Source organism: Hirundo rustica, chromosome 8, assembly GCF_015227805.2.
Source record: "Hirundo rustica isolate bHirRus1 chromosome 8, bHirRus1.pri.v3, whole genome shotgun sequence".
Lineage (NCBI taxonomy): Eukaryota > Metazoa > Chordata > Aves > Passeriformes > Hirundinidae > Hirundo > Hirundo rustica.
In genome coordinates this window covers 23,117,875-23,143,949 of record NC_053457.1, presented here as the reverse complement: position 1 = coordinate 23,143,949, position 26,075 = coordinate 23,117,875, and the positions used below count along the sequence as shown (strand labels likewise).

At 58.8% G+C, this 26,075-nt stretch overlaps 3 protein-coding genes across 8 annotated transcripts in view; 2 read left to right on the top strand and 1 right to left on the bottom strand.

Moving 5' to 3' along the window:
* Window positions 1–18,681, top strand: part of SEMA4G (semaphorin 4G) — a 33,215-nt gene extending 14,534 nt beyond the window's left edge. The window contains exons 3-18 of one of the 3 annotated variants that reach the window (XM_040071918.2): window positions 9,956–10,184; window positions 11,372–11,520; window positions 12,069–12,131; window positions 12,211–12,309; window positions 13,455–13,548; window positions 13,771–13,884; window positions 14,067–14,233; window positions 14,382–14,551; window positions 14,715–14,859; window positions 14,937–15,159; window positions 15,246–15,361; window positions 15,688–15,839; window positions 16,046–16,107; window positions 16,204–17,455; window positions 17,668–17,788; window positions 17,871–18,681. In XM_040071918.2, coding sequence (XP_039927852.1) covers window positions 10,070–10,184; window positions 11,372–11,520; window positions 12,069–12,131; window positions 12,211–12,309; window positions 13,455–13,548; window positions 13,771–13,884; window positions 14,067–14,233; window positions 14,382–14,551; window positions 14,715–14,859; window positions 14,937–15,159; window positions 15,246–15,361; window positions 15,688–15,839; window positions 16,046–16,107; window positions 16,204–17,045 — 2,511 coding nt within the window. In that variant the 5' untranslated portion in view covers window positions 9,956–10,069 and the 3' untranslated portion in view covers window positions 17,046–17,455; window positions 17,668–17,788; window positions 17,871–18,681. The other 2 variants (XM_040071916.2, XM_040071919.1) reach the window with 2 other exon arrangements.
* Window positions 18,682–18,734: 53 nt separating this feature from the next.
* MRPL43 (mitochondrial ribosomal protein L43) lies at window positions 18,735–19,698 on the bottom strand. 2 transcript variants are annotated; one of them, XM_040071921.1, is made up of 3 exons: window positions 19,622–19,698; window positions 19,135–19,247; window positions 18,735–18,964 (listed from the first exon to the last, which is right to left on the bottom strand). In XM_040071921.1, the coding sequence occupies exons 1-3, from the start codon at window positions 19,681–19,683 to the stop codon at window positions 18,750–18,752; spliced, it is 390 nt and encodes a 129-aa protein (XP_039927855.1). In that variant the 5' UTR covers window positions 19,684–19,698; the 3' UTR covers window positions 18,735–18,749. The 2 variants fall into 2 exon arrangements, with proteins under 2 accessions (XP_039927855.1, XP_039927854.1); XM_040071920.1 differs by having other exon boundaries at window positions 19,553–19,697.
* A 209-nt stretch (window positions 19,699–19,907) lies between these two features.
* On the top strand, window positions 19,908–24,974 carry TWNK (twinkle mtDNA helicase). 3 transcript variants are annotated; one of them, XM_040072083.2, is made up of 6 exons: window positions 20,164–21,168; window positions 21,691–21,931; window positions 22,603–22,710; window positions 23,061–23,202; window positions 23,856–23,933; window positions 24,019–24,974. In XM_040072083.2, the coding sequence occupies exons 1-6, from the start codon at window positions 20,304–20,306 to the stop codon at window positions 24,031–24,033; spliced, it is 1,449 nt and encodes a 482-aa protein (XP_039928017.1). In that variant the 5' UTR covers window positions 20,164–20,303; the 3' UTR covers window positions 24,034–24,974. The 3 variants fall into 3 exon arrangements, with proteins under 3 accessions (XP_039928015.1, XP_039928017.1, XP_039928016.1); XM_040072081.2 differs by having other exon boundaries at window positions 19,908–21,168; window positions 23,856–24,974; XM_040072082.2 differs by having other exon boundaries at window positions 23,892–24,974.
* Window positions 24,975–26,075: the final 1,101 nt, after the last annotated feature.

Sequence of the window (26,075 nt, the reverse complement as noted above, 5' to 3'; positions counted from 1 at the left end):
GCGCAGCCGAGCCGTGCGAGCCCTACCCTGCCCTGCCCGCACCACCGCACCGCACCGGGCAGGTACCGAGGGGACGCGAGCGCGGCCGGGGGGGGTGCGGGTCCGCGGGCCGGGGGGCGCTGGGTCGGGGCGCCGCGTCCGCAGGCAGGATGCGGGAGGCTGGATCGCGCGGCTGGCTGCGGGTCCTGCGTGCGCACGGCTGCGGCCGGGCGCTCAGCCCACGGGCAGGAGCTAGAGCGGAGTGCCGGGGCCGGGCGTTCAGTCGCTTGGGGGGTCCTGGGGTGCCGGCTCAGGGTCGGGTCTGGGTCTGCGGGCAGGGTTTTCGGGGTGCTGGATCCCTGCTGCCGAGTCCGCAGGAAGGATTAGGGGCGCCGGATCCACAGGCGGGGTTGGGCTGTTGGATCTGGAGCGCCGCGTCTTGGTCCGGGTCCGCGAGCAGGATTTGGAATGCTGGTTCTATCTGCTCGGGTGCTGAGTCTACAGGCAGTATCTGGGGTGTTTGCTGTGGGTGCTGCTCGCAGGAAGGGTCCAGAAAAAGAGGAGCAGGGCTCTGACCTGCCGCCGTTGAAATAATGCGTTGGGGGAAATAAGAGGGCAGAACCCTGGAAGCAGCATGGAGAGGGGTTCAGGCAGGGGAGGATTTGGGGATGATGAGCAGGAGGGGAGGTGAGATATGCTGGATCTGGTGGCAGTGCAGGAGCTTTCTTTGGAGACAGGTTTGGGGTGTGGGGGATCTGGGTATGTGCGTTGGGGGAGCGTGCTGGGGTAGTGAGGGAACACGACGATAGGAACTGTGGAGAGACAGGGCAGCAGCTGTGGTCAGGGAGGGCTGGATACAACCCCTTCCTTCCCCAGCAGGCTGTGGGGATCAGGGGCTGTAGGGATGAGAACTGCTGGAGATGTTTGGGAAGGCCGAGCATTAACTGTGGTCAGCTGGTGTTTCAGATGGCTGGGACGAGGTACTAAACCGATGCAGGTGGTGCAGTGCGATCCCTGCCCCCCTCTCCTTCCCTTTTGAAATCAGGAGGTGGTCATGGAATGTGGCTTGTCTGAGCCTTGTCCTGTCCAGATTCACCTCCTTGGGATGCATTGCTGTGGGGGCTGCAGATGGCCCCCAGGCAAAGCGGATGCTGGGGGCCTCTCTGCATCTTTGTGCCAATGCAAAGGTGGGAAGTACCCGCAGCACTGGAATTTGAGGCTCTCTTTGCTCACTCCATCAGTGCCCAGGTGGCCCAGTGACTTGTGCCTGGCCTTTAAACCGAGAGCGTGAAGTGGGAGAGGGAACCATGAAAAGGCTCCTCGGGTGCCAAAAAAGAAAAACAGTTTCCTAAGACAAAGAGGCTTCCCAAAATGGATGAGGAGTTCTGCTCAGATGCAGGGAAATTATTAATAACAACAGCGGCACTTTTGGTGCTAGTTGGCCCGCCACTGTGGGCTCCGGCGGCATTGCTTCCCTCTGCAGCAGGCGCTGGTTGGGGCCCCCCCTCCTGAACCCCGAACCTGGGCAGGGTGACCATGGCAGCCGCAGATGCTGCGTGTGTGCCCTGCAGGACACGTCTGTGCTTCATCTTGGTTTGGCCAGGCTTGCTCTGCCCAAAGGGATGCAGCAGGAGAGATCCCTATCAAGACTTTGTTTTTGTGTTGCAACCCGAGGGGGGGAAAAAAAACCCCCAAATCCGAACCGCCCTTTCAGCTCCTGCAGATGAGGCTTTGTTCTCCCCCCTACCCCATCCCCCCCGCCTTTTCCAACATCTATTTGAACATTTCACCACTTTACCCACCAGGAATGCAGTGGGTTTGCTGGAGCTGGGAGGTTTATTCAGCAAATCTGGCAAGGTCATGTGCCAGGAAAAAGCATCCAGGTGTGTTTAGCAAGATCGGTGAGGGGGCACCCCGTGCAGGAGGGCAGCGGTGGGCGCAGTGGAGATGTGGTGCCAGCCTCGCCTGGCCGCGTGTGGGGAATTTCCCTGCACTTGCCTGCCGGCTCTGCTTGGCAATTTGTTGGGAAGCAGCTCGTGTGATGGGTGGTTTTGTGAGAGGGGACCTGCTGCTTCTTGGAGGGGAGAGGTGATGCCCCCAGACTTTTTTATGTACCCCCCCTGACAGTGGTACTGGGTAGGTGACTGTTCCTGTTCAAAGTTGAGATCTCCCTACCCTTCTCTGGCGCTTTAGGAGGAAACGCTGCCACCTCCATTCCTCCCTGGCTGGCTGTGCCACCAGCTCCTCGTGATTTACAAGCATGAGGGCTCTGCCACAGCAAGGTCATCACCAAAGCCACCCCCTCCTTCCTCCTGGGGCCTGAGCTCTGCTGTTCAGAGATGAAGGAGGCCAGGGGTTTTAGGCACCAGGTAACTTTTCAGTGTAGGGGCTGGGGTGCAGCTTTGTGGTTCAGGGTGTGCTCTGGGTTCTGCTTTTCTTGTTGTTTAAAAGATCCCTCCAGGTACAATCCCACCTCCGTTACCTGATGGAGGGTGACTGTTTGCCTGCTGCAAAGCCCAGCCCATGTAAATAATGCGGGGATCTGATTTTGGGGCAGCAAAGCTGGTGGTATGCAAACAACTGTGGGAAAGGCCAGATGTTACTGCTTCGTGCTGCACAGCTTTGAATGCAAAGTGGAATATCAAAATCGGGTTTGACCCCAAATTGAAGCTTTGTTGGAGGGAAAGCAGAGGAAACAAGAAGATACTGTTGAAACTGAAAGCCCTAAAACTGCTCCCGTCATCTGGTTTTGCTGGACTTTGGAAAAGAAAACAGTTTATCTTTGGAATAAATAAAAGGGAGGGGAACAGGCTTGCAGCAGAAAGCCCCATGTTCACTGCAAACAAGTTGGGTTGTGCTCCACCTCTTGGCCCTGCTTCCAAGGAGACCCCAGGTTGTGTGTGATTCCTGAGCCTCTGTTTCCCCTTGGGAAAGCCCCGCACCATCCTGACGGTGGGAACCCCGGGCATTGCCAAGAAACAGCTTTGAAACTCAAACCTGGCTTTGGAAAATAACTGGAAGACAAACCGGCTCTAAACAAACACCCAAGTTAATTCCGTGTCTTGCATTGTATGAGCCCAGTGAAATGAAACGCAGTGCAGCCGCAGGGACGGGCTAATGGATTCAGATGCTTTAAAAAGCCCTGAAATCTGCTGGCTTTGAGATGTCCTTTTACATTTAGGGTTGGGATCTTTTTCTTGTTTTCTTTCTAATTGTTCCTGGGAATTTAATTCTACAATTATTTTGCTGCTTCTGCTGAGGAGACAATGTGCTTCAGCCACAAAGCCTTTGAAGGCTGAATCGCAGATCACATCCAGTGCTGAACCACTTGGATGCAGACGCCCCCTTGCTGGGAGAATTTGCTGTGATGTGGAGGGCTGTCTGTCTGTTCGTTTGTCCAGGCTGCCGAGGGGCTGCCGGCCAGCGGTGAAGCTTGTCACGCTGCAAATGAAAAAGGGATGGAGCGTGTTGGGGTTTGGAGGTGATGTTGCTAGCACCAAGCTTGCCTCTTCCTAAATGATGGAGGAGGTGGGAGCCCCGGGGATCTGCATCCCATATTCCAGGCCTCGATGGCTGCACTCTGCCTCCCCCATGTCCTGGACTGGAGGCGTGTGGCTGAAGTCAGAGCGAGGCCACCAAGCCCCGGCACCATCCGGTTTCACTTCCCGCTGTTGCACGACTCCCTGCTGTACACTCAGGTGCTCCCAGGCTGTGGGGTCAACACGGGGCTGCTGCTGTGGTGCTTCCAAAGGGGAGATACGTGCTGTCTGAGGGGGAAGAGCCGCGGGGACTGTGTCCTCACTGCTGTCCTGCAAGAGCTGTTGGCACACGAGGAATTGCTCCTGTGAGGGGAGTTTTGCTGTCCTGTCCAGGGGTTCTGGGGCTGGGCTGGCTGCGGCACCCCTTGGTGCTCTCGGTCCAGTCACTGCGCTGCAAGGGTTTGCCCTTCAGCCTCTGCTCCTTGCACCCTTCCAGGCCATCTCTCAGCAAGGCCTCTGGATCCAGGCAAGGAGCTGTTTCAACTAACAGAGGGTGTTGGTGGGTTTTCCGTTAGGGTGAGCAGTGGAGGAGTGATCTCTTCTGCTGTCCTGGGCACTGTGCTCTTGCTGTCTGCTTGTGTCGTGTCAGGAGCAGCTGGAGCTGTGCCTGGCAGCCATGGCACAGGGCAGAGCAGCTTTTCTTATTTTCTCAGTTGGACTTTTTTGGGTGGTTTTGGAGGAGAATGTCTGGAGATCTCTCACAGGGACCTGGCACTGAGCTCTGCTGCTGCGTGGCAGCCCCTTTGAACCTCCTGCTCCACATCAGACCCGACCTGATGGAGGAGAGGAACAAGTTCTTGTGAGATTAGTGCAAACAGGGAGCTTGGGAGAAGCTAACACACCCTGATCCCTGCAGCTGTGCAGGGGGGCACCATGTATCCCTGCCCCTTGTGGGGTGGGCAACATCCCCCACAGGAATGCAGCAGGGGGATGGCGAAAAAGGCGTGGTGCTGGGTGGGAAGAATCTGTCAGAAACTGGGCTGTTTAGTTGTTAGTTTTATTGCTGACTGCTCAGCTTGTCTTTCCAGGGATGTTTGGCTCCCTCCAGCACTGGTTCCCCTTAAACTGGCCCACATCCCCGGCTGTCCCTACTCACTCTCCCATCCATCACTTTGCTGCTTCACGTGTCTCCTCCCTGCTGTGACATCTCTGGGATCAGAGCTGGGTGCTCTCCTCTGCTGGATGTGCTGGGCTGTGCTCGTGGCTGGTGGGGGCTGTGCTGTGGGAATTTGGAGCCTGTTCCCATGGCCTGCAGGAGCCTGCCACCCGCCTCCCTGGCTCCACGATGGCTGTGCTCTGCGTGGGGGCTTTGCATCAGGAGCAGGGAAGTGTACTCTGTGAGACAAGCTGATGTTGCAGCTCTTCCTCCCCTTCTCTGCGCCCAAATCCCAAATTTGGGTAAAGGAGAAGTACATCTGCTTCCTGAATGGCGGAAGCTCTAGTGTATGTCTGCTGAAGCACCTCAGGGTCAAGCATGGTTTTGTTTAAAGAAAGCAACTAAAATAAACCCAGGGAGGGGCTCCCAGGAGGTCACTGTGCTCCTTCTCTCCCTGACCCAGCACGGGTCCCCTCTTCCTGGAGGGCATTTGGCAAGTTTGCATTTTTTTTCTTGTGTTGTTGACAAAAATCCCGTCTGGTTGAGAAATATCTGTGCAGCAGCGCCAGCCCTGTCCCACGGGTCAAATCCTGCCCCTGCAAATCTGTGCCGGGAACAGTGTTTTGGGCTGGCCTTTGGGGGTGCTGCCACAAGGGACCCGTGTCCTTGCAGGGCAATCCGGGCACGAGGCCAGGATCAAACCCCTCGAGCAAATGGGCAGATGGACGCTGTGGGCTTGGGGTAGATCTGATGTTTTATCATTTGCTGGTTGGGCTCTGCAGCAGAAGCAAAGTGCTGGAAGTTCGTCAAGGGCTGAATTAAAGTTGCCTGGCAACCTCCATCCCGGCTCCTCTTCCCACATCTCGCAGGATTTCCCACCCAAGGTCTGCCGCCTCCAGGGAAAGGGGGCCCAAAATGCACTGCGCTCGCATCCGGGCTGGGGCCAGGCTTGCCTCCCATCCCTGGATGGCTCTTTTCCCATAACTTACTGGCTGTTCCCACGCCTGGGAGCCTCTCCCCACCTCATCCCCTGGGGCAGGTGCCTTTCCCCCAGCCCTCCCCTGGAACGGGTCGAGCTGTTTCGGCTGAACCTGAGGGCAGCTTGAGCGGGTCTCCTGGAGGGTAAAACAGTTCAGTGACAGTGGGAATGGGGTGGCTGCGGGGGCGTGTGCCAGGCTTGGCCCCAGTGAGTAGAGTGGAATTGGCTGTGTGGGGTTTGGAGTGCCCAGGCTGGGCTGCCATAAAAAAGCAGGGTGCAGTTGGTGTCTTCTGGTGCAGTCCCTGATGGGGATTTTGTTAAGGCTGTTTTGCAGCTCCATAACCCAGAGAAGACCCACTGGAAATCCCTGTCTCCCACTGGGAAACCGGCAGTGCTTGCTTGTAGTAGTGTGTGATGCCAAGGAAAGCAGCCCATGAGAGAGGAGGAAAGTCCAGCAGCCACTCTGGGAACCTGCTTGGGCCTTACTAGATCTTGGTGGAACAACTACAAGCTGTCTAGGGAGGGGTGGGATGGGGAAGTGTCTTATCCCGCTCTGCAAATCTGTCCTGCCATCCCGAATGGATGCTGAGGGTAGGCTAGAGAACTGCTGCTCCCACCCACCGCTTCCATTCTTTCTCCTGAGTTCCTTTGAAATTAAAAGCTGGCATAATTTTCAGCTGTGCTGATGAGGAAACATCCATGGGGGGTCTGTAAGACCCTGTCTGTGGTCTCTCCCTGTTTGCCAGCCCCACAGACAGCGCAGCTTCCCTGCACTGCAGCTGGCAAACAGCTTGTGCTCCCAGGTTTTGCAGTCTTGTGACTTGGGGACCATGGGGCAGCGGGAAGGGGCTCCTGTGCCCACAGAACGTCCTGCTGCAGTGGCTGTTGAGGTGTGTGGCAGCTTTGGCTCATTTCTTTGGCCAGTTTCTTTGGCCAGATCCAGCTTGGTGAGACTGTGAAATTCACTCATCAAGAGCTTTTTGCTCCTCCAGAGACGCTGGTCATGGGGTTTTTAAGGAGGTGCCGCCTGGGCCAGCCCGTTTGGGTGTGCTGTGCCGGCTGGCTGCTGGTGGGAGGCTGAGGCCGGCACAGTCATGCTCACACAGCTTCTGTCATGACCCAGTAAACCCAGTCAGACCTGACCAGGGCTCGCTGCTCGCTCCCCTGCGCGCTCACCCACGCCTGCACGCCTCTGCTGCCCCACTGCTTTCCTCGTTCCCCAGGGACCAGGTACCATCTCTCAGCAGACATCCCTGGTCAGAGACGGTGCCTGGGTCTGGCTCCGTGCTGGGAGCTGTGGCTGAGGCTCGTAGGAGCACTGACAACCAGTGGTAGGAGGGTGGGCTTTTGCCGGTGTGGATGTTAAACGCTGTGAGCAGAGCAGCTGGTTCCTGGCTTTGCCCCTCTCCAGGTGTCTGTCAGCCCTGTGGCTGGGTCCTGCATCCACCATCTGCTTCTTCAGCATTGCTGGCCAGCGTGGGAGCTGAGGCTGGACTATCAGATCCTGTGTTGGCCCCCTCTGTGCTGGGAAGTAGGTGAGGTGCCAAGGGAGTTGGGAGCTCACTCCTGGGGATGGAGTGGGCAGATTTTCCCTTGAACTCCTAGTTTCGTTGGAGCTACTGCTGCTTTTCAGCCTCTTCCTCTCCCCTTTTTGTTTCCCTCCCACAGAGAAAACTTTGTAGTGTTTCCATTCCCAGCTTTTTTCCATTTCTTTTTGAAGTGCTGGATTTGTGTAATCCATCTGCCCCCAGCCCTGGTGGTGGGTCCCACAGATCAAGACCTCCTCTGCTTCCTGTCTGAGCCCTCAGCTTCACCCTGAGCTTAGAACTTGTACCCTGACAAGGGGGAAGTGATGGGTTGGGGGGTGTTTGGTGTGGCTGCAGACCAGGGTATTGACCTGAGGAGAACCAAAGCTTGTTTCAATTCCTTCTTGCTTTTTCTCCCCCACCCTAGGTATGAAAAATAAAAACGAGAAAATAAAATAAAAAAAAAAAAAAAAGGAAGCTTGGAACAGCTCTTTGAGTAAATTATTAACTGGCGTAACTGATTAAACGTTCTTTAGGACAAAGTTACATCTGATCTCTGGAACAGGAGCCTTTGGAAATGGGTGTTACTACTTCCCTGGAAAAAGCAGAAGAGCTCAGCCCTGACAGCTGCTCCCCTCAGCCTAGCCAGGAACCCTGCACAGCTTCTCAGTTTAATTTATTTTTGTTTTCCCCCTGTAGTGGCTTGGTGCGTATGATGGTTAAATGTTAGCTGGGGCTGGCTTGCAGCACCGCGCCAGCCCTGTGATTAACACCATCCCTGCTGCCCTGCCCGGCTCTGGTCCCCGGCACGTCGGGAGCCGAGCAGCAGGCAAAGTTCAGGACTTGTTTGTGTAGGGGAGATAAGGTGAGGACGCCCAGCAGCGTGCAGGACTGTTACTCATTTATGAGAGATCATTGTTTGCCTTGTCGTAAGGAAGTTTCTCCTCTACTCTGCTTTCCCGTCCCAGGTGCAGCAGCTCTTGTGTCTTGTGCATGATTCCAGACTCGTGTCCCCATGTGGAGGGTTGTGAAGGGTCCCCGTAGCTTCCAGAGTGGCCCTGCTCCTCCTGGTAGGATGGAGAGCTGTCAGCACAGGGCTGGCCACCGTGCTTTGGTGCTCCAGGTGTGACCCCACCACTTGCTTTGCCCAAAGATTGGTGGATTTGGCTCGTGCTTGACATGGTGCCACCAAAGCAAATTCTTTCTTCTTAATGTCCATCTGCACTCACCTGCCTTGCATTGCTGTGCTGTTATTCGTGGGCAGACTCTCTGTCTGTACGGGGCTTGTCCTGGAAACAGGAGTAACATGGACTGAGCCTGCTCTGGGATCTGCTCCCCAAGGAGCTTAGCCCTGCATGCAGCAGCCTGCCTGCATCCAGGGTTAGGTGCTCTTGGGTGCTCTGTGCTGGTCTAGAGTCTTGGGGACAGTGGGGAGAAACATTTCCCACCTGCCTCATTCCCGGGATGCTCTGGGGCAGCAGCCAGTGCTCAGGTGTGAGGTTTGTGTCTGATTCCCCTTTCTGGGAGGTTTGTGTCTGAAACCCCTTGAAGGAATAAGGGCTTTGATGCAAGCATTGTGGCTGAATCCACATCCAGTTCCTCACTTCTCATTTTCAGTCCCAAAGCCCTTTTCACTTTGGTTTTACCTCCCCTCTTCCTGGGACTCATTGCTTCAGGGAAATCATCTGCAGTGAGCGTGTTTGAGCAGCTTCTCTTCAGGGTCAGGTATTTGGTTTTTTATTTATATATATATACTTATAAACCTCTAAGCACAAGGTTTATAAACCTCTAAATACATAGGTCCTGGTTACTTACAGGGAGCTCTCCGGCTCAGAGATACCCAGTCATCTTTTTCCTCCTTAATGCCCGCAAGATGAGCTAGTGGCTTTGCTCAGTGCAACTGGGAGAGGTGGGGATTATTTCTGAGAGATCGAATGCATGGAAGTGAGAGGTGAAGTAGATGTGGAGCTTCAAGGCAGCTTGGGATGAAGAAGAAATTGAAATCTTGTGGAAAAACACTGGGGGGAAAGATTTTCTGCTTGAAAAGACTTGCTGAAGATTCCAAGCAGTTCCTGTATGGATTTTCCTTCTCCTTGCATCTCTGCATGCCTGAAGTGGCCTTCCCAATGCCTCAGTCCTCGGGAGTCTCATCATTTCAGGGGGTGCAAAACTGGGGGCAAGTATCTTGCACAGCAGGACATGTTCTGCTGGGCTTTTGGGAGGGAGAGGAGACCCTGGGCTCCCCAGGACCCTCACTGTTGCCATTCCTGCTGCAGTGGCTCTGGGGAGTTGGTCTTGGGGTTACCCCAGTGTGCCAAGAGACCCACAGAGGGACTTGGCCCTGAGCCCCTTTCTCTGCTTTTGAGGGAAAAGTGGGCCTGCTTTTTGGGTGTGAAATGCAGTGGGGGATCAGCTGCCTCTGGTGAAACAGATCCTTCAGTCAGGGGGATCTGCTGGCACAAAAGGCTAGGAGTGACTGAGGGATGAACTCAGAGAAGACTTGGAGGAAAATGTACCTCCAAGCAGCTGACCCGAGTGCTCAGCAAGCAGCTCCCTGCTATGACAGAATGGTTGCTGGCCCAGGGGGATGCTGCAGAAGGTCACTGTGCTCAAACTCCCCTCTGTGCTCCATGTTGGCTGCAGGCTCCATGCCTTGTGCTATGCCTTAGTTTCCCCTTTAGCAAATGAGGGTTTGTTTTTCCCTGAAGCCAGCCCTGGTCTGAGGCCGTGCAGGGTCAAGCATCCATGCGTGTATGCAGCTGGCTCCTTCCCAAGCCTGCTTGCTTGTGAGCTGCTGGGACAGCAGGAGTGTCTGAGCCAGTGCTCTGTGTTTCAGGAGGGTTTGGTGGCCAGCCCCGTCCCAGAGAGCTGGAGAGCCCGTGCCGAGGATCGGCTGTGCCGGCCCGGAGGCAGCGGCTGAGGCGGCTGCCCTTGCCAGGAGAGCAGGAAGATGAGCGGAGGTCCGGCACATCTCCTGACAACTCTCTTCATGGCAGCAGCAGCCATGGGCTACCGTCACGCCTCCGACCTGGATGCCACCCCCAGGACAACAGTCACCTTTGATGGTAAGGGGGTGCGGGTCCTGGGGGTGGCAGTGAGGTTTGGGACATTGCTGGCACTGGCCTTGGTGCATTGTGACTGCATCTCGTCTTTGCCACCAACCCGGAGCAGGGCGCTCGGCACGGGAAGGTGGCTGCTTGGGGGCCTCTGATCCCCTGGGCTCCAGAAATCAGAGCCCACATGCTGTCTGCTACTGGGTGCCCCAAAGAAGCTACCATGGCAAAATCTTCTCCCCAAAAGCCTGAGGGGGTCAGGGAGCCAACCCTGACCAAGCCCTGGCCCTGCCCTGAAGCCCTTGGAGGGTGTCCTGAGCCAGGCATCGCACCTGGGATGGGATCTCATGGCCCAAATAGTCAGCAGGAAACTTTCTTCCATTTATTTTCTCTAAAAGAAAGGGTTTAAAAACTCTTTCTCTAAAACTGGGCCCTTGATCTTCAGCCTCTGTGATGTCAGTGAGTCCAGCAGTGTCATTTGTCCCTTGGGGATCCACATGGCATCATTGACCTCATTAGTGAGGCTCAACTCAGCAATTGATGGTGGGAGAGTTTCATTAGCAGCTGGGGTGCCCTTTTCTCTCCAGGCAGTGACTCTCTTCTGGGAAAGGCATGGAATCATTCCTTTTCCAGCTGCCTACAGAGTCCCAAGCCTCATAGAATTTTCACTTCCTTCTGGTCCCTCTGGTCAGGGCTGAGTCCTACCTTGCACTTCTCAGCACCCCAAACTGGATGGTTTCATTGGCTTGGTGGGCAGGAGCACTCAGCGTCACTGCAGAATCACTCCCCTTGTATGACAGTTTTGGTTCAGGTTTTTTTATCCTTCCCTTTGGGCTGGTTAGGCTCGTTCAGAGCCGGGGTCACTGCTGGCATGTTTCTGCTTTCTTCAGCAGTTTCCCAAACGGCATGGCAGGTCTGTGCCCAACACAGACATTGCAGCTCCCACCCCTGAGCTGTGCTTTAATTAGTGGAGAGAAATTTCCTCTGTGAGCCTGAGCCCAGTTAGTGCCTTTTGCCTTTTACCAAACCTCCTCCCTTCCTTTCCTCCCGCTGCATAACTGCTGTCACCCAGCACTGTCTGTCTGATAACCTCAGTGAGTGCCATCCCACCCACTTCCAGCTCCGTTCTCTTGTCTTTTCCCAGTGGCTCGCGCTGTGCCTGCCCCGGGGTCCCCCTCAGCCCCCTGTTCCCTTTGCAGAGCTGTCAGGAGTCCGGCGCTTCAACGCGCACACCCTCAACTACAGCACGCTGCTGCTGGAGGACGACCGGGGCATCCTCTACGTGGGCGCCAGGGGAGCCATCTTCGCCCTCAACTCCAGCGACGTGGCCGACGGCTCCCACCACACGGTGAGCCTGGCCCCTGCCCGCCGCCAGCTGCTTGTCCTCTCCCATCCCACGCTGCCCAGTCCCCATCCAAATCGTGGTCACTCTATCCCTGCTCGACCTCGCCGTCTCAGGTCTTGCCTGGAGGTCTCCAAGTCTGTCCCCAGGTCCCCTGTGGACACCTGGGCCTTCTCTCCAGCTGGACAGCATGGGGACAGCGGTGGGAGATATCCCCAAGGTCAGGGCTGCCTGCTTCAGGGACTCCCCAGCAGAATGAGGGGCAGGGAGGGAATTGCACTCTTTTGCTCCCTCAGGAAAGGATATCCCAAAACTCTCCAGGCTCCTGCGGTGCTCTGGGATGTCTGCCCACTGGTTTGGATGTGGGACCACTCTTGGCCCAGGCTGGTGGGATGTGTGCAGCGTGCCATCTTATGCCCTGAGCAACCATCCCTCCCCAAATAAATCAGGATTTTATCATCTCTGATTGCTCCGATGAAAACTGGAGCTTGCAGTGACAGGGAGACCATGCAGCAATGGGGGTCGTGCAGTAGTAATCTCCCTTCCCCTTGCAGATCCACTGGGAAGCCTCCCCGGAGAAGCAGATGGACTGCCTGCAGAAGGGCAAAAACAACAAGGTAGAGCCGCTGGGTGGGTGCCAGGGAGGGGCTGCCCCTGCTTTTCCCAGCTTGTAACACCTGCACTTGCCCTCCTCAGACTGAGTGCTTCAACCACGTGCGGTTCCTGCAGCGGCTGAACAGCACCCACCTCTACGCCTGTGGGACCTATGCCTTCCACCCGCTCTGTGCCACCATCGTGAGTACGGCTCACACACAGCCGCCACCTGTCCCCTGCCACTCTGTCACCCCGGAGAGGTGCAGCCCCTGTCCTCTCCCACCATCTCAACACACCGCTCCACTCCCTTTCTACCTCTGTCCCTGCCCCTCGCTGGCTCACGTTGGGGGTGAGTGACTCCCAGGCTGGGCTGATAGGTTTGAGGATGTGGCCACCATGATGCAGATGCCATAAGTCCCCATCCTACCACTGGGGTTGGACTTGGACACCAAGCAAGAGTGCTGAGCATGGATCAATGCCATGGGAGGCACACGTGGGCTCAGCAGGATGGGATGCACCAGCCCTGGACCTGGTCTCCTGTGCCTGCTGTTGCAGAATTGCTCCCCACAGGAGATGGCAGGTGGTATGCATACCATGGAAGGGTGACTGACTCAGCAGCCCTTCCCCAGGGATTTCCCGTGCCAGTCTGAGAGTCCCCACATGGCTGTGACTTATGGGAGTGTCCAAGAACTGCCTTGTTTTACTGGCAGTGGGACTTTGACCCCCTTTCAGTAGCTCCTTGAGTCAATGGAAACTCAATTGCCATTTGCCCACCTCCCTTCCTGAGCTGGGGGGCAGAGGGGCCCCGGGACCGTGTGTGCAGTGTGGCTAGGGAGCCCTGGAGAGGCTGTGCCTGTTCCCATGGCTGTGCTGCTGGTCCGGTTTGGCCATCGCACACACACTGGAAATTGGGCGGAGGAGCTGCCAAGCTGGAAGGGCCCTGTCATTATTTGACATGCTTTGAACTGCAAACCCCAAAGAAAGTAACTCCTGCCATGACATGGACAACACCTGGGGGGACTCCAGGCTGGCTGAGCAACGTCTGCCAACCAGGCACTGTCTGGGAATATTGGCTGCACAGGTCGGCTCCTGCCAAGTACCCATGCAATGCCCAGCTGGGCTCCCCTTCCTCCCAGAGCCCTCTACCCACTCTTGGCCGGGGTCTGTGGCTGACCCCATGTGGTTTCTGACCAGCTGGAGGGTGCCAGGGGGCTTTGTCTTACTTGGACAAGGGAATGGCTGTGGGCATCACTTTGTCCCTGCTAGCAGCCTCTGCAGAGCCTGAGGCTGGCAGGAGAGGTGGGTCAGTCCCCTCCTGTCTAACCTGATTCCCTGTCCCCCTCAAGGATGCCAACAGGTTCGTGTTGCCGTCCCACTTTGAGGAAGGCAAGGAGAAGTGCCCATATGACCCTGCCCGTGGCTACACTGGCCTCATTGTGGGTAAGCAGCACCTTTCCAGGGCTGGTGGGATGCCAGTGAGCATGGCCCATCCCCAACACCCCTCCAGGGGGGTCCAGCCGGGTGGGTTCCACGTGCAGAGGCCTTAGCAAATCAGGACTTGGTCCTGCCCTGACTCATCTGCCTGGGGCAAGGGGATGCTGGTGGCCTGCGGGGCTGTCCTCAGGCTGCAGGGCCATGCTGATGGGCACCTGCCCTGCACAGATGGAGGCTTGTACACAGCAACACGCTACGAGTTTCGGAGCCTCCCTGACATTCGGAGGAACCTGCACCAGCGGCCACTGAAAACGGAGGAGTCCCCGCTGCACTGGCTGAATGGTGAGATGTCCTTGTCCCCCCATCTTGTGGCTGGCATCATGGGCTGTGGGACACTGTGCATTGCCCTGGAGAGTGTGGAGCAGGTGTGGGGGCTGGCTCTGCAGTCCTGTGTGATTTGCCATGAGACGTATTCCCCATTCTGTGTTGGTCTCCGGTCACCACCTCTTGCTCCGTGTCCCCAGATGCTGAGTTTGTGACCTCTGTGCTGGTCCGGGAGAGCAAGGACAGCCCTGTGGGTGACGATGACAAAATCTACTACTTCTTCATGGAGCGGGCAGGAGAGGAGACCACATCCTTCTTTGACAAGAGTCAGGTGGCCCGAGTGGCCCGTGTGGCCCGTGTCTGCAAGGTAGGCATGTCCCCGGCCACAGGGAGCCAAGCACTGCTCCTGTTGGTGCAGGGGCAGCATGCCTCCGCCTGTGGGAAGACTGAGGCACAGGCAGAGGGGAATGAACACCCATGCAGCCTGTGCAGAAGTGCTCTCTGCACCCTCCCAGAGCGATGTGGGGGGGAAAAAGATTCTGCAGCGCAAGTGGACGTCCTTCATGAAGGCGCGCCTCGTCTGCTACATCCCCTACTACGAGGTGCTGCGCAGTGTCTGCAGCCTGGATGGGGGCGGCTGGGCCAGCACCGTCTTCTATGCCACCTTCACACTCTCAGCACAGTGGTGAGTGGGGCAGCGGCCAAAATGATTGGGGCTAAAAGCCTGCAGCACCAGGGGAGCCAGAGATGCTCGAGGGGATGTGCAGGCAGGTGCTGAGCGCCCGGGGGTGCATTGGTTGGGAGCACCCATGTATCTGCCCAGGCTTAGGTGAGGTTGTGCTCCTCAGGAGGACCATGGAGGCCTCAGCCGTGTGCCGCTACAACATCTCGGCAGTGCAGCGCGCCTTTGAGGGCCCCTACATGGAGTACCAGGACTGGGCTCGCAAATGGTCCCGCTACGACGGTGCAGTGCCCGAGCCCCGGCCCGGCTCCGTGAGTGCCTAGGAGCGCAGAGCAGGGGGGGCACGGGGCAGCCACCTTCCTCTCTGACCCCTCTTTCCCCTGGGCAGTGCATCACGGACCACTCCCGCAGGAAGGGCTACAACTCCTCACAGGACTTGCCCAACAGTGTCCTGGACTTTGTCAAGCTGCACCCGCTCATGTTTGAGGAGGTGAAGCCAGCCGGCGAGGAGCCACTCCTGGTGAAGAAGAACGTGGCGTACAGCCAGCTGGCTGTAGACAGGGTGCAGGCTCTGGATGGCCGCTCCTACGATGTGCTCTTCATGGGGACGGGTGAGTGTGAGATGAGTTTGACAGGCCTCTGCTGGGCAAAGGGCACACCTCACATTCCCTCCTGAATCCCCTGCTCTGTTCTCCAGGGGACGGCTGGATCCACAAGGCTGTGGTGGTGAACTCTGTCATCCACATTGTGGAGGAGGTGCAGGTGTTCAGGGACCTGCAGCCTGTGGAGAGCCTGGTGATCTCCCGCATCCAGGTGAGGGGTGGAACAAGTAAGGGAACATCACACACTGGGCATGCTTGTGCTGTGAAGCTGCCATTGCGCTGTTTGGGGGGTTGGGGGGACATGACTCCTGGGTCACCCTGGCTCAGAATATGTGCTGGAGCCCCAAGAGGATAGCCTGGGGAAATGAACCAGCCTGGCCATCAGCACTGACTGGGAGCTGGGGGCCATTCTTGTGCACACCCCTGAAGGGCGAGCTGAGTTGTGGGGCTGGGGGGTGATCTCTGGGCACCATGGGGCACTCCATAGCCCAGCAGCACCATGTCAGATCCATACTGAGCCAGCCCTTTCCCCCTCAGAGGAGCCTGTATGTAGGGGCAGCCAGCGGGATCGTGCAGATGCCCCTGGCCTCCTGTGCCAGGTACACGTCTTGCTATGACTGCATCCTCGCCCGGGATCCCTACTGTGCCTGGGATGGCAGGGCATGCCGCACCATCACCACCATAGACAGGTAGGGACGGGTTGTCCATTCCCAGGCGGGTCCCCATGAACCTTCCACTTGTCCCGTCCCATGCTGTTTCATGTCACTCTGTGGCACAGTCACCCCAGAGCCATCCCCAAAGGTCTGGCATCTGCCAGTGAGCCTCCCGGTGGCCGTGACCCCCGTAAGGGTGGGCTCAGCCCAGGCTGTATGGCTGAGCCCCCCATGCCTTGCAGAACAGGGCTGGTGCAGGACATTCAAAGTGGCAACAAGGGATGCCGGAGCGGCTCTGGACGGGGTGAGTCTCTGCTGCCCCTCGGGACCACGGGGATGCTGGCGTCCAGCATCGCTTAGAATGGCTGGGAGAGGTGCAAGGCAGTGCGTGTCCCCGCAGGCTCCCTGCCATGGAAGAACCGGACGGTGCTGCAGGGGGACGACGTGCTGCTGCCCTGCGACCAGCGCTCCAACCTGGCCCGAGCCGTGTGGCTGCTGAACGGCAGCGAAGTGCTGGGCACGGGGCAGGACCGGCTGCGCGTGGGGGTGGATGGGCTGCTGGTGACGGACACGCTGCCGCAGCACAGCGGGGAGTACCGCTGCTACGGGGAGGAGCAGGGTCTCCGGACGCTGCTGGCTGCCTACAGCCTCACCGTGCTGCCCGAGCTGCCCCGCAGCCCTACGGTTGCCCCGTCGCCCCACGCCGCCAGCCAGGCGACCAATGACATGAAGGTGGCTTACATTTCCGCTATCGTCACCTTGGTGGTGCTCTGCACCGTGCTCAGCATCATCCTCCTCTACATGTCCTGCCTGGAGAAGCGCAAGGGCAAGTACGTGCTTGGGGAGCCGCGGCCAGCCAGCGTGGAGCTGCAGACAGTCTCGGCCAACTGCCTGCGCAAGGGCCACCGGGAGGAGGAGGAGGAAGAGCTCACCTACCCCGACGGCTGCCTGCGGATCATCCCTGGCGAGGCGCCCACAGCTGCCACCTCCCCAGTCAAGGAGCTGCCGGTTGCCGTGCCCCCGCTGCCACCCCCGCTGCCAGCCGAGCTCACCAACGGCGTGGGGGCCCTGCCCAATGTCCTCCGCAAGATGAACGGCAACAGCTACATGTTGCTGCAGCAGCAGGAGGAGCCACTGGCCTCCCCACTCTACAGCGCATCCTTCACCGAGGAGCTCAGCAAAATTCTGGAGAAGCGAAAACACACGCAACTGGTGGAAAAGCTGGACGAAAGCTCCGTGTAGGGGCTGGGGAGGGGGGTCCTGCCAGTGGGACCCCCCTCCCCTCCAGCCCCTTCTCCCACCCTTTGCCAGCAGTGTTACAAGACTCAGACAAAACTACCTCCTGGGTGGCAGAGCTGGGCCGTGCCCAGACTCGGCCATTCCTTTGGCTTTTCACTCACCGAGACTTGCTGTACAGAAAAAAAGGAAAAAGTATCTATTTAAATTTGGAGCTCTATTTATGTATCAAAACTCACTGACGGTGGCCACGAGCTGGAGACAGGAACTGGCACCTGGCTGAAAGTGGACACCATGGGGAGGGAGAGGTTTTGTCTGTTCATCCAGACGCGAGAGAGACGCTGTTGTGGATGTGTGGACTTGGCCAGCCCTGCTGGGTGTCCCTTGGCACACAGGAGCTGGATAGCTGCTGAGAGGTGGGTGAAGAGCACGGAGGGGGGGCTGAGGGCTGACATACTGTGCCTGTGCCTCTCACAGGGCACAGGATCCCTTCCTGATGTAGGGCGGGTGGGGTTTCCCCAGCTGCTGGCCCTCAGGCAGGAGAGGGGCCCTGGACACATCTCACATTGTGAGGGATGGTCTCAGTGGCTTCCAGCCCCTGCCCACTGTCCCACGTCTGCCCCCTCAGGATTTCCTCTCTGGGAGAGGATGGTTTGGCAAGGGACGAGAGATAGGGCGAGGAACTGATGTCCTGAATACGCTGGAGCAGCCGGTGAAAGGGGCATGTGCCCACTGCGAAGAGGCCACAGGTGAAATATGGGGCTGGGTGCCTTGGGGAGGTGGCACCCCCAGGGCCTCCAACCCTGACGGGGCTCTGATCCCTTTCCCCAGGGCACTGGATGCAGCAGCAGGCAGCAAGATGCACTGCAGCAGGACTGGCAACTACCACCCTGCCCTACAGCGTGACAAGGGACCAGAGCACCATCCACGTGCCCCTGATGTCTGCAGTGCCCCTGTGGCTCCAAGCACAACGTGTTTCTGCCCCCCTGTACAGTGCTGTCGGTGAACTGGGGTTCAGGCACAGCCCTGTCACCTGTGGGAAAATGCGTGGGCAGGGAAATGTCCTCACACAGTGAGGAAGAAGAGCCTTGGATAAGGGCCTGCCTCCCTCTGGAGCCTTCTCTTCATGGCACTTTCCAGAAGCAGCCATGGTCCCTAAGTCCTCCCAACTGTTTCTGCTTCTGCTTCTGCCACCTCCTGGGGGAACCTGAGAGATGGAGGTGACAAAAGCATCTCATGCTCCAGGGGCAGTGTGGTGGCACTGGAGAAGCTGGGGAGGGCCAGACCTGAGGGGGTCCATGTCCTCTCCCATGGTGCTTGCCTGTACCTCCATGATCAGGACATTGCCAAGGACTCAGCCTTGCACGGGAAACAAGAGAGGGGTGACAACCCCCGGGGTCCCTCATGTGCTACAGCTCAGGCCTCCTGAGTTGAGGAGAGTGAGGCTTAGCAGGAAAAGGCAAGAGTTGCACATTCTGCCACCCTGCCCAGCCCTTGTTTTTGCTGCAAGAAGGGGGCGTGAGCCACCCCCAAGGACTACCCCAAAGACCACCCTCAACCCCAAGGACAACCTCTGTGTCTGGAACTCCTCATGCACAGCTCCGCATTCCCCCAGCAATAAATAAAAATGGCTCTGTCTGGACCTGGTGTAGCAGCGTCCCTCTAAAGGCCAGAGAAATGGATGCGGAGACGGGGGGGGTGGAAGAGGCTTTATTGGGGCTGCAGGCGTGGGCCCTGGATGGTGAGGATGGAGGGTTTGTTGGTGAGGGGGTGCCACTGGCCCTGGACACTGGGGTTGTCTGTGTGGAAGGGCTTGCGGATGCGGATGATGTCCAGGCCGGACTGGTTGGCCAGCTTGGTGGCCAGCTGCAAGATCTCCTCACTCGTCCTGCTGGCAATGAGCTCCTCCCGCACCGTCCCGTTCACTGCAGCAGAGCGAGGGGGTCAGGCCGGGATTGCCCCGACTCTGCAGCCTCCGGGGGCAGCTGCTGCTCCCCATCCCACAGCAGCTGCGCCGGGCAGAGACAGCACAGAGCTGGGGCAGGGCAGGGAGACCCCCGTGCCCGCCTCCTCCCCAAACCCCCCCAGCACTCACAGTACTCGGCCCGCAGCACCGGGGCCGGGCCCGGGCCCGAGTGGGGGCTCACGTAGAGGACGACATCGGGGTGCTGCCGGGCGAAGTCCTGTGCCGCCTCCTCCACGAACTGCCTGGGGGCCAGAGAAGGGACGAATCGCCATAGCCGCCAGACTAGGGTCACCGTCCGCCGGCGCCGGGCCCACGGGAGGGGTCACGGCGCAGAATTTGGGGTGATGCCCCCGGTGCCGCCTTCCAGCTGCTGCCCCGTCTCGCAGGAGGTTGGGGGTCCCCCCCGCCGCTGCCCGGTGCTCAGGGACAGCAGCACCGTCCCTTCCCCACGCTGACGGGCCCAGGGGAAGACCCGTCCTGCGGGTTAAGGGGTCACCGGGCTCCCCCCGCCCCATCCCCGGCGGCCGGGTGGTGCCTCCGGCGGTACCTGGCGCCGCGGGCGTCGGCCGCGGTGGGGCTGAAGAGGAGCTGCAGGCGCTGGAGCTGCCGCACGTACCGGCCCACGCCGTTGTGCAGCACGGCGGTCAGGAAGCGGCTGGGCGACCCGCGGCCCGTCATGGCTCCGCGCTCACCCGGAGCCGGAACCGGCGGGAGGGGAGGGGCGGGACGGGGCAGCCCCGACCCCGCCGGGAAGTGACGCTCCGGGAGCGGGACCGGCGATGGCGGTGTCCGTGCGGACCCACGTGGGGGCTGCGCCCTGAGCGGCTCCGCGGGGCCGGGGGCCGCGGGGCAGGCGCCCATGCGGAGCGGCGGCGGCGCGGGCGGGTGCCAGGGCGGTCGGGATGGCGCTGGTGCCCCTGCGGCCGGGCAGAGCCGCCAGCCGCCTCCTGCCGCTGCTGTGCGGGGGGGCCAGGAGCAAGGGGGCCTCGCTGAGCCCCGGGGCGCCGGGCCGCCTCGGCCAGCGGCGCTACAAGAAGGACGTGCTGCCCTCCCCCGACGGGCCCGCGCCCTCCGTCTCCATCACCGAGATCCGGCAGTACCTGCGGGCGCAGGACATCCCCTTCCACGATGGGTACAGCTGCCTGCACACCCCCAGCCTCTTCGTCGGCGACCACGGGGACCAGCCGCTCTCCGCCAATGCCCCGTTCACGCTTTTCATTGACAAGACCACGGGCAGCTTCCTGTGCACGGCCACCCTGGCCGAGGGCACCTGGCAGGACTTCCAGGCTAACGTGGAAATGCGGCTCCGTGGCATCTCCCCCATTCCCCCTGCCAGCTCGGAGGAGACGGAGGCGGAGATGCGACAGGCTCGAGAGGATGCCCGCTGCATCTGGGAACGGGCTCTGCCGCTCTGGGAGCTGCTGGATGAGAAGGAGACCAAGGAGACCAAGGCTTTGTTTGGTATCTCCCAGGTGACAAATGCCACCTTGAAACGCTTCGGCGTGCGTTATCTGAGGACTGCCAGGTCTCTCATCTTCCCCTGGTTCAGCCCTCAAGATGCGACCCTGAAGGGCCTGAAGCTCGTGAGGGTGGAGAAAAATGGGGGCACAATAACTTACGTGGAAGAGACTTTACCCCGCTTCGATTCCTATCGCAATCTTTTTGGGCTGCACCTGATTGGCCGCCGGGACACGGAGCTGGTCTTAACCGGGTGGGAGCTGGATGCCCTGGCCCTGCACCAAGCTGCAGGAGTGGCCAGCCTGGCCCTGCCACGGGGGACCAGCTGCCTGCCTCCCACCCTTCTCCCCTACCTGGAGCAGTTCAAGCGCATCACGCTGTGGCTCGGCGAGGACTTGCGCTCCTGGGAGGCTGCCAAGCTCTTTGCTCGAAAGCTGAGCCTCAAGCGCTGCTCTCTGGTGCGCCCTGGCAACCTGCAGCCCCGGCCCTTGGAAGCTCTGAACCAGGGCCTGAACGTCACCAAAATCCTGCGTTCTGCCCTGCTTGCCAGCCACAAATCCATTGTCTCCTTCCGGCAGCTGCGTGAGGAGGTGTTCGGGGAGCTGGTCAACACCGAGCAGGTGTCTGGCGTCAAGTGGGCACGTTTCCCTGAGCTCAACAAGCTCCTCAAAGGGCACCGCAGAGGGGAGCTCACCATCTTCACGGGTAACGGGCACAATGAGTGGAGGACAGGGCCAGCAGAGGGGTCTTTGGTGGCTTCACCATCGTGGGGGTGGTGCTTCATGAGCCTTGCAGGTCTCTTTCTGCTCAAGGCTTTCGCTGAGCCAGTCTTGCGGGTGTGTGAGAGGCTGGGGTGCATTCCTCAGTTCAGTGGGACCGTGCATGCCAATGCAGTGAAGGGCTCCCTGCCTGGGGCGGTGTAGGAAGTCCTGGGCTGTTCCTTACCCCTGCTCCCACCTGTCACCCTGCGCTCTCCCTCTGCTTGCCCCACTGGCTGCTCAGCCCTTCAGAGGGACCTGTGGGGACGCATAAGCTGTGGGAGGCCGTGCCAAGCACCCAGGTGTGTAGTGTGGCACGAGAATTTGTTTATGGTGTGAGTGCTGCAGATGGGCTTCTCTTATCCCGCTCCCTGGTGCTTCCACCTCTAGACAACCCCCCCAACACGAATGGTCAGGATGGGTCAGATCATCTCCACCAATAATTCTCCTGTTGTTGTCCTTGTACCAGGCCCAACGGGCAGTGGGAAGACCACATTTATCAGCGAGTATGCACTGGACCTGTGCATGCAGGGAGTGTGCACGCTGTGGGGTAGCTTTGAGATCAACAATGTCCGCCTGGCCAAAATCATGCTGACGCAGTTTGCTGGCCGGCGCCTGGAGGACCAGCTAGAGCTGTACGATGAGTGGGCTGACCGCTTCGAGGAGCTCCCGCTGTACTTCATGACCTTCCATGGCCAGCAGAACATCAAGTATGGTCCTGCACCTCCATTCCCAGTGGCATTTACCCCTCGTGGCATGTGCTGCAGGGCCTTGGGGAGCTGGGGCTCTTCCCCTGCAGTGAGTCACAGATTTGGGGCTGGCAGGAGGCACGTTGGGACTATTCAAGTCCCAGGGTTGCTGTGCGGGGACCGTGCGGCCAACCATGTGTGTTCCTCCTTTCATGGGCATTCTCACAGCTTCTCTGGGTTGGGGGAAAGGAGGGGACTTGACCCTGTGCTCTGAAGCCATCCCGTGCCCATGGCAGGACATGTCCCCTCCACACCCTGCTTACCTGTAGTGCTGTTGTTTGCTGAAGAGCGAGGACAAACACCTCCAACTCCTTTTATTCATCAGGCACTGTGGCACCTCCACGCATCCCTGTATGCCCTGAGGATCCCTGTGGGCTGGGGGCATTGCAGGGTAGTAGGCAGGGATGGTGTGGGCAGCAGCTGGGTCCTTCTGATCCCAACCGCCTTTACTGCGGCGATGGGGCTGCACCTGCTTATACACTGGGGGAGATGCAGAGGTGGGATGTGCCCAGGTCCCACCAGGACTCAGCCTGGTACCTTCCAACTCTTTCTCTGAGTCCCTTTGCCTGGGTCAGCATTCCCATCCCTACCTCCTCTAATCGCTGGGGCTGATCCTGGTCTCCTCTGCTCAGGACAGTGATTGACACCATGCAGCACGCAGTCTACATGTATGACATCACCCACGTGGTCGTCGACAATCTCCAGTTCATGATGGGACACGAGAACCTCTCTGTGGACAGGTAGCCCTTCTCCAGTCTGACCCTTCCTTGCTCTGCCACCCTCACTGCTGGAGCTGTCCCTGTCAGGTGTTACGCCAGGGGCTGGGGACCCGCACTGGGTGTTGCCTTTACTCCTACATGGTCTGACCACCATGTTTCACTAAAGGGCAACCAGTGCCCTAGGGAGGAAGAGGAAGAGGTGGGGAGGGCTGGGCAGGTTACCAGCCATCCCTGCCATACCACATCCCTCTTCCCGTGTGGGCTTGTTTTCCTCACATTCCTGGGTGGTTTCTGCTGTGGGGATCAGCACCTCTCTGCCCCCTGCCACCAAGCAATGCCAGCCCCTGAGCCCATTCTTGCTGCTGTGGCAGGCTCGCTGCCCAGGACTACATCGTTGGTGCCTTCCGCAAGTTTGCCACAGACAACATGTGCCACATCACCCTGATCATCCATCCTCGCAAGGAGGATGATGAGAAGGAGCTGCAGACGGCCTCCATCTTTGGCTCTGCCAAGGTGAGCTGGGCTAGGGTGGCCCTTCCTGTCCCCTGGGCACAGGGTATTCCCGGGAGGGGGCTAGTTTGTGTTGGGCAGTCATCCTCAGCTGCCATCAGCACCCTGGATCATCACTGGGGACTTAAAAGGTGTGGGATGTCTCCCAGAGTCCTGATGCAGGCAGAGAGCATACCCATTGTCAGCTAAAGCTCTGTTGGGGTTTTAGGTGCAGTTAATTAATACTGACTGTAAGTGGAATGTCGTCGGAGATAATTAAAGAGGGAGGGTGCAGGGATGGGCTCTCTGAGTTCTCCGGTCTCTTCCGTGATGCTGACCAGCCCTGCAGTAGTGGGCAGGAGGTGCTCTCTGTGCACGGCCCGCCCTTGATCCCGTTTCCCCAGGGTGGGCTGTGGCGCAGGGTGTGCCTGGTGGGTCACTGGATGTTCCAGGGGAACACAAGGGGTTGGTGTTGGGGAAATGCTGGAGTTGTTGTGGCCCTGGGTGCCCTGTAAAAGGATTTAAAGGAGCTGGGCAAGTGTTTCTGAGCATCGCTGAGGCATGTCACTGGCAGCATTCCTGGCACGCTCCTGGAGATGTTTTCCTCTTCCCAGGCTAGTCAGGAGGCTGACAGCAGCATTCCTGGCACCCTTCTGGAGATGTTTTCCTCTTTCCAGGCTAGCCAGGAGGCTGACAATGTCCTCATCCTGCAGGACCGTAAGCTGGTGACAGGGCCAGGGAAGCGCTACCTGCAGGTGTCCAAGAATCGCTTTGATGGGGATGTGGGTATCTTCCCTCTGGAATTCAGCAAGGCCTCACTCTCCTTCTCATCTTCCAAAGGCAAGGTCAGGCTGAAGAAAGTGAAGGAGGACAAGGAGAATTTAGCCAACAAAGTCGTGGAGGGAGGCTCAGGAGCCTCCAAGAAGCCATGAGTAGGTCTCTTCCTCAGTTCATCTGGAGGAACAGAGACTGGTTCTGGCAGCCCAAGGCTGGAATATGCCAGCTCCTCTTCCCTGGGAGCATCTGCCATGCACCTCTGTGGCCCTTTCTCCTGCATGAACAAACCTCTTGACCAGCAGCACAATGTCTCTGAGATGGGGGATCACCATGAGAGGAGGAGTGGTCTCATCCTAGCGAAGAGTGGCTGGGGAAGGTGCTTTGACAAACACTGGTGTTGGTGCTGAGTGCAGGCAGCATGGGGGGAGTAGAGGCAGAGTAAGATGGATGATGGTGGGGATGATCTATGGGTCTGGGACTTGAGTAAACCTGGACCTGGGGCAGGTCGTTAAATTGTGTCTAAAATGAAGCTGAAATCCTGAGCTGTCACTAAATGGGAGGGATTGTGGGGGACAACTATGCAGAGGGACACATAGTAGAACCCCCCCACCGTTGTAAATGAGGTCTGTGGGGTCAGCCCTGTGTGGAATGGAGCCAACAAGGAAAAGATGTTGAAGGAAAGTGTGAGAGATTGTAGGTGGCTCGTGCTCCAGGATGGGTGCAGGTGTTACATGGAACTTGCCAGTTCTAGCTGCTCGGCTGGCGCCTGACCTGCCCAGCTTTGCTCAGGGTCTCCCAAGCCCCTTTCTTTGGGGGGGGCATCACCAGCAATAAAACCATGTGGGAAATAGTCCTGCCTTGCTCTGCTGGGTTTGGGGGGTCTGCCCTCAGGGCTGCGGGTAGCAAATACTGTGACCTGACTAGTCCTTGCCATGGCAGGGAGTGTCCATGGCTGGATCTTGGTCTAATCCCTTTGATTTTTTTTCCCTCTTTCTAGTTTTATTAAAGCATAAATATGAGTGCCTTCTCTGTTTCTGTGACTGGAGTGCCCTGGGTCTGGGGAGGGTACCTTGGGCAGGGAGGAGGTGGCCTGCTGACGATGTCCCTGCTGCGCTGAGCATCCTGCCCCAGCCCTGGCACACCGGATCATTACCATCCTCCGTGCTGGGAATAGTTTTAACCTGAGCCATAATGAAGGCCCAGAGCAGGCGAGTGGCACACACCCAGCCCCAGGTTTCCGGGGTGCACCAGCTCACCTGGAGAGCACCCGTGGGTGCTGACAGTGCAGGTGTGAGCACCCACAGGCAGGATGGGGGTGGTGGCAGAGGACTGTCCTGGGGAAGTAGAGGTAAGATGCGGGGAGTGGAGCTGGGGCAGGGTTCACATGGTGGTGTGGGTGGGGGCTATGGGTTTCCCCCTCAGCCCAAGGGTCCCCTCCATCTCACTGGCTTCCATTTGACCCAGTCTAGTTCAGGTGAGGTGCTGACATGGGGCTCTAGAGTGGAAGTAAGGCAGTGGGATAGCCCAGGGCCCCATCTCCCACCTATCCCTCCATGGACCTCAGAAGGGGTGAAGAAGCTGAGCCTGTGGGGGGGATCTTGGCTGATTCCAGACCCTGGGGGGCAGGTGGTTTCTTGAAGGTTTATTTTATTCTCCTTTTGCCCCCAGTTTGGGTCTCCACAAAAGGTTGGAGGGTGGCAATAGCTGTAACAAGTCTTGGGGGTACACGGTGTGATGTCAAGCGGGGCAGAGGCCCCCAGGCCCCTCAGCAGAGTGCTGGGCCCACCAAATAATTGCGGAGGGGAGCAGAATCAAGAGAGTTCTTCACCTCAGAGGCCTGGGGATACTTCGGAGGTGCAGAGCCCTGAGACGGGCGGCGTAGCTGGGAGGGAGAAGGGGATGAGCCCCGGGAATCCCCTGGAACGAACGTGACCGGGAATGTACCGGTGGGGCTGCCCCGTGCCCCCCCGCCCCGTGCCCCCGTGTCCCGGCCCCTGCCCGCGGGGGGCGTGGCCCCGTGCGGGGGCGGAGCCGGGGGCGGAGCCGTGAGGGGGCGGGGCCGGGGCGCGGCGCGGCGCGGGAGGCGGTGGCGGGGCCGCGGTGAGTGCGGGGGCCGGGCC

Excerpts from the sequence above, each read along its gene's own strand:
- MRPL43 (XM_040071920.1), bottom strand. The coding sequence starts at position 19,683 with ATGACGGGCCGCGGGTCGCCCAGCCGCTTCCTGACCGCCGTGCTGCAC. Across the intron at positions 19,248-19,552 it reads GCCGACGCCCGCGGCGCCAG|GCAGTTCGTGGAGGAGGCGG; the intron begins GTACCGCCGGAG and ends TCTGGCCCCCAG. Across the intron at positions 18,965-19,134 it reads GGTGCTGCGGGCCGAGTACT|TGAACGGGACGGTGCGGGAG; the intron begins GTGAGTGCTGGG and ends GCTCTGCTGCAG.
- TWNK (XM_040072081.2), top strand. The coding sequence starts at position 19,908 with ATGGCGCTGGTGCCCCTGCGGCCGGGCAGAGCCGCCAGCCGCCTCCTG. Across the intron at positions 21,169-21,690 it reads GGAGCTCACCATCTTCACGG|GCCCAACGGGCAGTGGGAAG; the intron begins GTAACGGGCACA and ends TCCTTGTACCAG. Across the intron at positions 21,932-22,602 it reads CATGGCCAGCAGAACATCAA|GACAGTGATTGACACCATGC; the intron begins GTATGGTCCTGC and ends TCCTCTGCTCAG.